The sequence below is a fragment of the Heptranchias perlo genome, chromosome 1, assembly GCF_035084215.1.
Source record: "Heptranchias perlo isolate sHepPer1 chromosome 1, sHepPer1.hap1, whole genome shotgun sequence".
NCBI lineage: Eukaryota > Metazoa > Chordata > Chondrichthyes > Hexanchiformes > Hexanchidae > Heptranchias > Heptranchias perlo.
Window position 1 is genome coordinate 40,894,636 of NC_090325.1, and position 13,103 is coordinate 40,907,738.

The window sequence follows — 13,103 nt, forward strand, 5'->3', positions numbered from 1 at the left end:
TCAGCTCTCTAGTAACCCCTCACCCAAGTGGGCATTCTTCAAGGCAGTGTGTCTCCTTATACATAAATGTTTTAGTTTTCAGATAGCAATCAGGGACAGGAAGGCTGATTTTTTTCTTCCTCCCAAGCCTAGGACTGCAGAGACTAACTGGAGCATGCCTGCTGCTGCCTCAGCTATGTGCTCGTTTTAATTCCCTTGTTTCCCAACGCAAAAACAGGCAAAACTAAGCAAGTAAGAGCAGCTGTGTAAAACTGCTCAGAGACCCACAGGCAATAAGCACAGAAACATAATTGTCTTACTTTTTTAGGCAAAATGAATAATTACAGAATTTTCAATTATATTTTAATGATGCATAGTAGTGTGAATACAGTCAATGGCCAGCCGGAATTTCAATTGGACACCATTAAAGCAACGTTCTCTCAATATAATAAATATAAAAACTGCTGCAGTATTGATATTGTGTCACTGGGCGTCACTGCATGTTAATAAATGCTATATTATACCGTATTGCGCAGCCCTTTTTTTTGCTGTTACACTGCATGCACCATTTTAGAGCAGTAAGTGCTTTATGTGCAGTGTGAGCTGGCAGCAGTGGGTTGGGTACAGTTGAATGCTGTGATGAAGAGCATTGTAAGTACCTATGGAAGGATAAGCTAGATGGACCAAATAGCCTCTCTTCTCTGTACTTACCTTTGTGATCTTGGACAGCGCCTCACTCACTTAATCTCCAGGGGAAAAGTTCCAGAGGAGGAAGTGCTCCTGATTTCCAATGGTCGTCAAGCAAAATGCATATATTCATCCATCTCCACTATTCATCCGTGATCTGCTGTCTTCCATAGACAATGTGGTATCAGTGGCTAGTGGTATGGGTGGAGCCCTGTTGTTGTAATGCTTAAAGGCCTTTTGAAATTGGACTAGCATTCTGAATTATGTAGCTGGAAAAAGGCTGTAATTGAGACGTTCTGCTCCCAGCCTGGAGCAGCATTAGATGTAAGCGAGTTGAAGATCGAGCTACAAGACTGTTTCCCTGATTATGCAATCTGACTTGCTGCTAGTGCTGTTAAAGAGACCCAGCCATCAAAATATGCCAGGCCTCCCATCGACACTATCAGCTAGCTGTCCGAAAGCTGCACAGAGGGAAAAGCTATCTCTATAACTCTGAAATACCTGTACCATCCACACAAAAATTAAACCTTTCTTTTGTTTACACATGCACGATAGCAAGATGTAAATCTCAGCAAAATACATCTCTAGCATATCACCACTAACACAAAGAAAAACATTTGCAGCTCTTCTCCCTTGCCAAAGAAAATATGGCTTGACAAATATTTTTTATGAAGAAAGATGTGCCTTTAAATGTACACATTTTCCTTTGCGAGCTCCTCCAACTTTCAGAGTACACAGGTAAACCCATTCTTCTCCCCCACCTGTCTAGCTAACAACAGTCACTGCACTTCAAAGCATTGCAATGTATATGAGGTGCTTTGTGTTGTTTCTGAGGGACATGATAATACGTTACACAAATGCAAACCTTTTTTATCCCCAAGTAGGCAAGTCAAGACAAATCAAAAATATGAACAGGAGAAGTTCCATTTGAACTTATAAGCAATTTGTTATTGTGAGAAAAGTAACAGTTAGTCCAATAGATGCCCAAGGTAAAGGGTAAGGGGCAGGTTAAAACTGGGCGTTATTCCTCTCAGTGTATTAGTGATCTTTTTAAGTCAATTTTTGCCACGACATGACGCATATCTGTGTATGTAATGCCTCCTTCTTATGCAATTCCAACCTTAATTGGAGACAAAATGCCTTTATTTTAAATAAAAGTTTTATTTTTCCATTTACTTCTGTGTCTCGTGATGTGGAAGCTTTAATTGTTGTGGTCATTAAGGTTACCAATTGATTTTCTTAATCGCAAAGCAAACCTGAGAACTCAAGCAGGGATCCTGCTCCCCACCCCTGACCCTGCAAATATGGACTCAGCAAAAGGTAAATCCTCAATGTAAATTGTATTTTAATGAAGCGCAACTGGTGAAGAAGTGACTACAGAGGAAATGCTGTGACTGCCAGAAGCCTAGAGGTCGATATTAACCCCTCCCCTCACCCCATGAAGGGTGGGAGAAGGTCGGGAGGGGGGATAAAAATAAAAAAATCAGGGAACGCGTCCCCAACCTGCCTCATACATGCCTGCTGCCATTTTTACGGTGCCGGGTTATGAGTCATGTGTGTGTCCCGTCTTGGAGAGGTGAGACACATCATTATAATATTTAAATCAGGCTCCCACAGTGTAGTTGGGAGCCTCATTTAAATTTAATGGTTACCGGCCAGGTTTCCCAGGGCTCAGGATATCCGTCAGCGAAATGGAGACAGGAGCAGTTGGCTGCAGAAGGTTAAGTGCATTTTAGAGCACTCCTTGTGGGCCAGGAGGAGCAGGAGTGCACCCCCCACCCGGCCCCTCAAGCAAACCTTCAGCCTGCCTTCTGCCGATCGCGGCCTCTTCTCACTGCCACAATCTGCGACCACCCCTCCCCCCTACCAAGCCCCGATCTTTCCCTCCCTCCCGATTGCGGGGCTCTGAAACCAACCCACCCCCCCCACCCCATCTCCTAACCAAGCCCCGATTTCTCCCAATTTCCAGGGACCATCCCCAATGGTCCCCGGCTGTGGCCTTCTGCCGTTGGTTTTCCCGCCCGGCAGCCGTAACGGAATTAAAAAATAATAATGAGGTTGTGCCGTTAATATTGGCAGGACCTCCACGTCCCCAGGCCTTCTGGGTCCCCACCCCCTCCCCCAGCTACTGCGCATCCCTGCTCTCCCCCCCCCCCCCGCCTCCCCATAAATATCGGGGTCTAGGTGTTTATATGGTCACTTTGGAGGGCTGCATAATAGATGTTTACTGTGGGGAAAAGGTTAATTCCAGATTGAAATGCAGCAACAACAGTAGATGATTGTGAGTTATTGCAGCAATGTTCTATTAGGTGAAATGAAGGAGAACTGGGAAGATCGATTCATATCAAATACAGTGGTATCAATGCTTATTTTCCAGTGTCCTAGTTTTCAAGGTGAAAGAGCAAAACCTGCCAAACTGAAAAATAGCTTTCCCTTAGGTTGGTATTTCTGTAATTAGGACACTAGTCCCCTGTAGGTGTTTAGACCTAAAGGGTGTAGTTTCCTGTGATGCAAACTAATACAGCTTGCAACAATTAAGAATTGACTAAATGGGAAAACCAATGTGCACTCAGACTGCTTATCTGATGAGGCAAAATTGTATGTGGCATCTATGTCTGCATGTGTAATTATTTCCTTTGTCAACCAGGCAATGATTCCTACATTGATCAACACAGGTTTAAACAGCACCTTGCTGAAGTTATCAGAATGTAAACCTTGCCTAAAGGAGTAGAGTTCCAGTTATTTGAAGTGTAAATGCAAACTTCAATCTCTTTCATGAATCCGGAGCAGCTCCTTGGCTAGTAATCCGCTGGATTCCTCTTCTCGTCATCACGATGTTAACATTCTGGCAAGTGTGACAACACTGGATCCTTATTGTCCCCATTGAGCATCTACCCAATTTCTTCAATGTGAGGCAAAATTTTTCTGACATTCTGTCCTTAATGCAGGTGTTATCTGAAAAAAAAGTGATCACTGTTATCGAAAAATATTGTGTCAACATAGATATAAGCAGTGCTACTCACTGGGGCCCATTTTGGTTCACATCTGAAAACCAGGCTGCAGTGGTCAGCAAATGGAATCCAATCCAATCCTAAGTCAGGGGTTCTGGCAGAGCTTATGTCTGAAACAGACTATAGTCTAATAAATTAATATAAACCAGGATCACGTGAGGTCATTACGATGCCAATGTGATTTCTTGAACTTTCTGCCCCAATATTGTCACTTCTAGGTCCCGTCCAAGAATCCTGGCTGGTAGAACACATTTAGGCATTTCAATAATAATTAAAGGAACCAGAGGGTCTTCTCTCCTGAACTTGTTCCACCAGGATCACCACCGCAGAATCTGAAAACTCAGGCCTCTGCTGGTACATCTCCCTGCAAGGTTCATTGAATACTTCGGTCAGACACTTTAAGCTACTGCAGGCCTTAAGAACCGTAAACAGGAAAACTGCCTATGGTAAGCACAGTTGGTGCTGTGCAAATGAAACCTGAAAATGAAACAGGCCCCCCTCCAGCTCAACTGGGCGGCCGTACCCCTCTGATCGCCCCCTCCCCCCACCCTCAAACACCCTCTCCCAATGCTGGTTTTACATCAGCAGACCAAAATCAGCCCCACTATCTCTTTTGTTGACAAGCACAATCCCAACCAATACCTTGCTCCAGGGCTGTTCTCAGGCTTACTGCAAGATGCTAATCCATGGAGTGATAAATTGTGGATCTGTATCTGTGAATCCTGGCATGGTGAGCTCCTGATTTCAATTATATGATTCATATCACTGTGAGCATTTGGAGCACTGGAGGCCAGGCAGTTGCCATTGGAAGAGAGACAAACCCCTCATAGGGCCAATAGTTCTATTAGTTCTGTGGTTTGGCGCCTTATTGACTTTGTTATTTGAATAACTGTAGCAAACAAATAATAATCTTGTGAACATATACAGAATAACGTAGGGTTGCGAGTGAATAATAAAGTATCAATTTAATTTAGAACTCAAACCATATAATCAAAATTCATACTCATAACCTGATCGCAAATTAAACCTCATCACTCTGCTGCTTGATCATCTATTTTTATATGCATAAGCCCCAAAACTCCAGATCAAGGGTGGAGAGCAGGTGAATCAGCCATAACTCCCTGTGATGCCTGTTGAAAGGTCCCAAACTTTACCTTGACGTAGATAATCGGTCCCAGATTGGATTATTTACTTTATATCTTCAGGACAAATAGCTCCTTCTGGAGCCAAAGGAATAGAAATTTCACAAACCGGATGCAGGGACAATCCCTGTGCTGGAACAAGTAGGTCCAACACCCTATCGAAATTAGACTGGCGAATTGTGGATGCCTGCTGTGCGTCCCCAGGCAGCTCGCTGGTGAAGTGAACTTCAACGTCAGGCAGCTGCAATGCTGACAGCGACCCTCAGTCAAGTCTCAGGAGGGGTTTGCAGCGGGGTACGGGGGGGGGGTGGGGTGGTGATCGCGATGCCTGTGCTACCTACCTGTAGTTGGCGGCCATGGGGGCCACTGAAGAACCCAGAGCGGGGCAGGCCCGATTAATACCCTGCTCATCGCTGACTAATTTTGAAACGTCGTCCCTGTGACGCCTAAAAAATAGGCTCTGTGAATATAGCAGCGGAACCAACATCTGCGCAGACTGGGCGCAAACCATCCCACTGCTAAATTGGTATGCTTTGCACCTGTTTTACACCCGAAAGTCTGGTATATATGCATACCAGTTTCTACCCCAAAGTCTTCATAACATGATTCTTTTCGTTGGTCCAGAAGGACCTGGGGACACCTGCATGACCTGTGAGCTGCTCCACTCTACAAAACTGGATTGAGATGGGCGCTGATGAAACACCCTTCCAGGGGTTGGCAGCCCAACCTGACCATGCAAATGACGGTGTCCCCTCAATTTGGGCTGACTACAAGAACACGCAGGGGTTCCGCTTTGCCACTCTTCCGCTGGTGGAGCAGCCACCATGGAATTTCAGGCCCATTGATTCTAAATCTTATCCTTTGATGTGATCCAAGTGATTGCAGTGGGTTAGCGTTGATTGGTGCCCTGCAGCACTCACCCTGAAGGAGTTTGCTAGGTCAGATGAAAGGCACCTAATTTGCATGGGGCAGGTGGGTGCATGGATCACTTTGGGAACATCTTCAGTGTCCGCCTGACTCATGCAGCAGGAAAATTTGTTGTGTGCCTGACATTGGTGGAGGGAGGTTGTCCAAACACCCCACCAGACTCCAATCATGTCCCCTCTGTGTAAGAGACCTGATCAAGATATTTTAACCTTTCATTGGGGTTTCAATCAACTGCCTGGTCTGAGTCCCCTTCGCCCCCGGGGCCCATATCATATTCGGTACAGCACAGGAGGAGGCCATTCAGCCCATCGTGCCTGTGCTGGCTCTTTGAAAGAGCTATCCAATTAGTCCCATTCCCCTGCTTTTTCCCCATCCATCTTGGGACTGATAATACTCATCTCACTTGGTATACCATCTTCTAGTACTCTGATGGGTCCTGAATGAGCCAGGGAAGCTGGAAATCCTGGTGTACTGAGGATGTTGATGGTGACCCCCAGGATGTTGATGGTGGGGGATTCGGCGATGGTAATGCCGTTGAATGTCAAGGGGAGGTGGTTAGACTCTCTCTTATTGGAGATGGTCATTGCCTGGCACTTGTCTGGCGCGAATGTTACTTGCCACTTATAAGCCCAAGCCTGGATGTTACAAGGCAGGGCAGAAAAACTGAGTAAGTGCAGAGACCCAATGCAGTCGGGTCTCTGCCATTTCCTGGCGGGTTCCACGAGGTCACCAGAATTATGACAGAAGACAACAGAACCTCTGCAGATTTTCAGGGCCTATTTCTTTAACGTTTAGTCTGTGGTAGTTTGAAGTCAGTGAAGCTCGGATGAGTTTAATACTACATGATGATTACCTATGCTATTCACTGGTGGGCAGAAGAACATTGTTATCTGGATTGATGGAAAATTAAAGGAAAGTTGCAAGAATATTTGTTCTAAAAGGTTTACTGTTCTTTTTTTGTTCGTTCATGGGATGTGGGCGTCGCTGGCGATGCCAGCATTTATTGCCCATCCCTAATTGCCCTTGAGAAGGTGATGGTGAGCCGCCTTCTTGAACCGCTGCAGTCCGTGTGGTGAAGGTTCTCCCACAGTGCTGTTAGTAAGGGCGTACCAGGATTTGACCCAGCGACGATGAAGGAACGGCGATATATTTCCAAGTTGGGATGGTGTGTGAATTGGAGGGGAACGTGCAGGTGGTGTTGTTCCCATGTGCCTGCTGCTCTTGTCCTTCTAGGTGGTAGAGGTCGCGGGTTTGGGAGGTGCTGTCGAAGAAGCCTTGGCGAGTTGCTGCAGTGCATCTTGTGGATGGTACACACTGCAGCCACTGTGCACCGGTGGTGAAGGGAGCGAATGTTTAGGGTGGTGGATGGGGTGCCAATCAAGCGGGCTGCTTTGTCCTGGATGGAGTCGAGCTTCTTGAGTGTTGTTGGAGCTGCACTTATCCTGGCAAGTGGAGAGTATTCCATCACACTCCTGACTTGTGCCTTGTAAATGGTGGAACGGCTTTGGGGAGTCAGGAGGTGAGTCACTCGTCACAGAATACTCAGCCTCTGACCTGCTCTTGTAGCCACAGTATTTATGTTGCTGGTCCAGTTAAGTTTCTGATCAATGGTGACCCCCAGGATGTTGATGGTGGGGGATTCGACGATGGTAATGCCGTTGAATGTCAAGGGGAGGTGGTTAGACTCTCTCTTGTTGGAGATGGTCATTGCCTGGCACTTGTCTGGCGCGAATGTTACTTGCCACTTATCAGCCCAAGCCTGGATGTTGTCCAGGTCTTGCTGCATGCGGGCTTGGACTGCTTCATTATTTGAGGGGTTGCGAATGGAACTGAACACTGTGCAATCATCAGCAAACATCCCCATCTCTGACCTTATGATGGAGGGAAGGTCATTGATGAATCAGCTGAAGATGGTTGGACCTAGGACACTGCCCTGAGGAATTCCTGCAGCAATGTCCTGGGGCTGAGATGATTGGCCTCCAACAGCCACTACCATCTTCCTTTGTGCTAGGTATGACTCCAGCCACTGGAGAGTTTTCCCCCTGATTCCCATTGACTTCAATTTTACTAGGGCTCCTTGGTGCCACACTCGGTCAAATGCTACCTTGATGTCAAGGGCAGTCACTCTCACCTCACCTCTGGAATTCAGCTCTTTTGTCCATGTTTGGACCAAGGCTGTAATGAGGTCTGGAGCCGAGTGGTCCTGGCGGAACCCAAACTGAGCATTGGTGCCACTTGATAGCACTGTCGACGACACCTTCCATCACTTTGTTGATGATTGAGAATGGACTGATGGGGCGGTAATTGGCCGGATTGGATTTGTCCTGCTTTTTGTGGACAGGACATACCTGGGCAATTTTCCATATTGTCGGGTAGATGCCAGTGTTGTAGCTGTACTGGAACAGTTTGGCTAAAGGTGCGGCTAGTTCTGGAGCAGAAGTCTTCAGCACTACATCCGGGATGTTGTCGGGGCCCATAGCCTTTGCTGTATCCAGGCACTCAGCCGTTTCTTGATATCACGTGGAGTGAATCGAATTAGCCGAAGACTGGCTTCTGTGATGGAGGGGATATCGGGAGGAGGCCGAGATGGATCATCCACTCAGCACTTCTGGCTGAAGATGGTTGCAAACGCTTCAGCCTTGTCTTTTGCACTCACGTGCTGGACTCCGCCATCATTGAGGATGGGGATGTTTACAGAGCCTCCTCCTCCCGTTAGTTGTTTAACTGTCCACCACCGTTCACGACTGTATGTGGCAGGACTGCAGAGCTTTGATCTGATCTGTTGGTTGTGGAATCGCTTAGCTCTGTCTATGGCATGTTGCTTCCGTTGATTTAGCATGCATGCAGTCCTGTAGTTGTAGCTTCACCAGGTTGGCACCTCATTTGTCGGTATGCTGCCTTTGCTATATCTATTCTCATACTCTCTCTTTGCCTCTCTTATTTCCTTTTTCAATACCCTAGCAACACTAGGACTCTGCCTATTGCAGGCATAGGAACTGTTCAGCCCTTCTGGGCAATCCCCTGATACCTTAGGGCAATGTAAAAGGGGTGCAGACTTAGGGTAACAGCCTCTGCCCCTTTTTTTCCTGATCTTTTTGCCCGGTGAATGGGCATTCTTGAGGAGAAAAAGTCAAGGTATTCAGCCTCGATGGGCTCGATTTTACCGTCGGGTTTCCTGTGGGTTTCCAGCGGGGGGCCCCCGAAAATCCCAATATCCAGTCACGTGACCGGATCGCGCCACGATCCCGACCACTTCCGGGTACCGCGCTGACGTGCGGGGCTGTGTGCGCGGCCCCCGCTGGTGGGAATCCCGCAGGCAATTAAAGCCAGCGGGGTTCCACTTGAGTGTACTTATCTTGCTTGTTGAGGTCATTAAATGAGCTGAATCAGCTGTCAAAACAGGAAGTGTGGGATTTTACCTTCAATGCGGAGTGTTTCACACACTGGTGGAAACAGTCTCCCTCCAACCAGGTGTGTTGCAGCCAGCAGCCTGTGGCAGCTGCCAAGGTGCACTCCACGAGGGGGGGGGGGGCGGGGGGGAAGAGAGCCCTCACCCACGCAGGAGGCCACCGCGTCACATAGGGCAACCCCTGCCCCCCACCACCCCCCACCAAGCCAGAGGACAGCCCGACGCGAAACCGCAGCCCCAGTCCGAGGAACCACCCACCTACCCTGCACAACCCCTCAGACCAACACCTGCCAGATGGGTGGTGCGTGGACACCCTCGGAGGACGAACAGCATGACCAGCCCCAGCAGCCTCGCAGTCCACGCCGTCCGCCGCAGAGACGTGGAGCCCCCCAACACGGTGCTGTTGCACGCCCACCTGCACAGCAGGAGGGAGGGCAACCGCAGAGAGAGAGATGAGTCGCAGAGGGCACTACCCTCGCCACAGGGTCCACAGACCGAGGCGCAGCTCCCCGGACCTCTCCGAGCAGCAGTGCACACGGAGGTGCAGATTCACTCGACATGTAGTCGTGGAGATCTGCAGGCTCTTTCATGCCGAGCTGCTCCTGGCTGGCCCCAGCACCATCTTCTTACCTGTCGCTGCCAAAGTCACCACTGCCCTCCACAACTTCTCCTCCGCATCCTTCCAGGGTGCAGCCGGGTACACTGCCGATGCCTCTCAGTCGTCTGCGCGGAAGAGCCCTGCAAATACACCTGCACCTACTCTGCAGTAACACAATGGGTGGCATCAGTGGTGGGTCCTCATAGTGATACCCAGGAGCGGGCATTATTGGACACAACAGACAGGATTCGCGGAGACATGGCAGTGGTGGTGCCAATATAATGTGTGATGTTTGTTGCTCTGAGATTCAATATAGGTAACACCCATGGCAAACCCTCAGACACCCTTGTGCATCCCCTTCATGCTCATGACACGTTTGCCTTACGCTGCCTACTGCACATATGAGATGCATGCCCTGTGGCTGCAGCACAGGTGGTGGCAGGTTGAGTGCCGCTGGCCGTGAGAGAGATGCACGAGAGGGTGAGTATGGGATAGAGCCATGAGATTGTATGAGGATTGGGTCGCGTGTTAGTGGCGGGGTGAGTACTGGCGAGGTGAGTAGGTGCAGGTAAGATGAGGATGGGGTTTGAGTGGGTATGAGGGGTGATGTGACAGAGTAGTGTTGGCGGTGCCGAAGGAGATGTGGGGTGGGGGCAGTGTTGTGGCAGACGAAGTGTAGGGGAAAGACTACGTGTTCTCACTGTGGCTGACCTACTGCGGTCATTGCAGCGCCTCCTGCACTGTATGCAGGTGGGCGATATGTTGGTGGTGCAGGTGACCTCCTCTGCCACCTCGAGCCAGGCGTTCTTGGTGGCAGAGGCAGGCTGCTTCCTCCCGCCCGCCGGGTGGAAGATCTGTGTCCTCCCCCTCCTCCTCACCCCATCTGATGATACCTGGGGTGAGGCATCATTAAACTGGGAGCAGCCTTCCCCCTGGGCTGCTCCATGCTGTAATTTGTTCCATTGGTTGCAGCATCTGTCAGTGGAGGACTGCCCCTTTAACTAGAGAGCCTCCAGCTGACAGATCGTACTGCGCATGCGCAGCCCGCCCGACGCGCAGACCAGCAGCGCGGACCCCGAAGGAGTAGGTAAGTGGCTCCAATTAGTGGATTGCCTGCTACGATCGCGCGGGCAACCCACTAATTTCACCGGGCGCGGAGGCCACGCACCCGAAACCCAACCCGCCGGAAACCCGGAGGCCTGATAAAATCAGGCCCTATATATCCAGTACTCCGATGAAATTAATGATTTGTGTTTTCCAGTTTACTTCCTAGCACCCTATGAATTTTGATCAGTTGTCAAAACCTTTAATTGAGGAAAATAGATGTGCCTTAATAGAACCATGAAGATCTCTGACATCCTCTATATAATATTTACTTCCTCGAAGGAAATGTTAGCCCTGTAAACATGAGGATTAGGGGAACTATTAGCTTTTTCATAATAGACCTTGTCAGACCCTTCCAATCATTTAGATGAGGGAGAAATGAATAGAAGGGTACGTTGATAGGGTGAGATGAAGTAAATAGAGTAGGAGGAGGCTCATGTGGATCATAAACACTGGCCATCACCAAATGGCCTATTTCTGTGCTGTAAATTATATGCAATTCTATGTAATCTTCGATACTGATACATCAACACACAAGTGCTTGGTGTAGCAGACCTTTCATCTTTCATTTCAGCTTTACGTTAGTCACACATAATTCGATTCTCTGGAAAATTATAAATGCGATCTAATATAGAACTAGCTCTTTACAAATTTTCTCTTAACGTTTAACCCATTTTCTAAAAGCATGAGCTAGATTTGAGCTGTCTGTGGTATTATCCCTACCCCTGCCTACAACAGAATTTATTTCGGTGATAATCCCATTTTGAGAGTAATTATTGCAAGTTTGTAATTTCCACATTGACTAATCTACAGGTTCCACAAAACCATAACGGCTCGGCCATTAATGATAAACCACTAAGTCAGGATGAACCAAGGAGCTATTTTCCATTTTTTGCTTGAGTGCTAAACATGTGTTTTAAAACAGGGTTCAATGTTTCATGTTAGATTAAGGAAATAATTTGCATTTATATAGTGCCTTATCACATCCTTTGGACATTCCAAAGCGTTTCACCACTAACGAATTACTTTTTTGATGTGTAGTCACTGTTGTTATTTAGGTAAATGCAACTGCCAGTTTGCACACAGCAAGGTCCCATAGACAACAAATGAGATGAATGACCAGTTAATCTGCTTTTAGTGAGGGATAAATGTTTGCCAGAACACAGGAAGAACTTTGTTTCTCTTCTTTGAATAGTGCCATGAGATCTTTTGCATCCACCTGAACAGACAGACTACATTTACATCTTACCAGAAACATAGTACTTCAGAAAATATTGCACTGAAGTGTCAGCCTAGATTATGTACTTCAGTCCAAGAGTGGGGTTTGAACCCTTGACCTTTTTCAAACTGAACATAGTGGGGCCCGTTTTCCTCTCCAGTGTTAGTTGGATCGTGCACTGATGCACTGTTCCTGACTGGAACAAAGCTACACCTGGACAAGTTTCTGGGTTTACCTTGTTAGTATGCCCTGGCCTTTCCTGGGTGTTAGAACATTCCTACAATTGGGCATGCATCCCAGATTGGAGAAGGAACCCTGTGTGCTGCTGCAGGCCTCTGAAGCCTGCAGCGTCACTGATGTCAGCCAGCTGTCAGGCTTACTCATTGCAGTGCAAAAACTGCAGCCTAATGGCCTCCAGCCCCACTAATCATGAAAACTAAAACCGTATCTGTATGGAGGAGGGAGGAGGTTGCGGACAGCCCATTCTCTGCCGGAAGCAATGATAAATTTATACAAAACATTGATAAGGTCACGATTAGAGTACTGTGTGTAGTTTTTGTAGACCTTGGTGTCGTATTTGACATGGAGATGAGCTTTCAACCACATATCCGCTCCATCACCAAGACCGCCCACTTCCACCTCTGTAAAATCATCCTGCCTCAGTTCATTTGCTTCTGAAAACCTCATCCATGATTTTATTACCTCTAGAATTGACTATTCCAAAGCTCTCCTGGCTGGCTTCCCGTTTTCCATTCTTCATAAACTTGAGCTCATCTAAAACTCTGCTGCCCATATCCTAACTCGCACCAAGTCCCGTTCACCCATCATCCCTGCACTCGCTGGCCTACATTGGCTCCCGGTCCGGCATCGCCTCGATTTAAAAATTCTCATTTTTCTTTACAAATCCCTGCATGGCCTTGTCCCTTCCCCATCTCTCTAACCTCCTCCAGCCCTACAACCCTCCAAGATCTCTGCGCTCCTCCAATTCTGACCTCTTGCACATCCCCGATTTTAATCGCTCCACCAT

General features: G+C 47.9%; 1 protein-coding gene across 1 annotated transcript in view; it reads right to left on the reverse strand.

Annotated features, from left to right (window-relative positions):
• Positions 1 to 2,847: 2,847 nt before the first annotated feature.
• The window catches only part of LOC137323130 (A disintegrin and metalloproteinase with thrombospondin motifs 12-like), a 556,042-nt gene continuing 545,786 nt past the window's right edge, over positions 2,848 to 13,103 (reverse strand). The window contains exon 26 of the mRNA XM_067986912.1: positions 2,848 to 3,621. Coding sequence (XP_067843013.1) covers positions 3,440 to 3,621 — 182 coding nt within the window. The 3' untranslated portion in view covers positions 2,848 to 3,439. The remainder of the gene's footprint in view (positions 3,622 to 13,103) is intronic.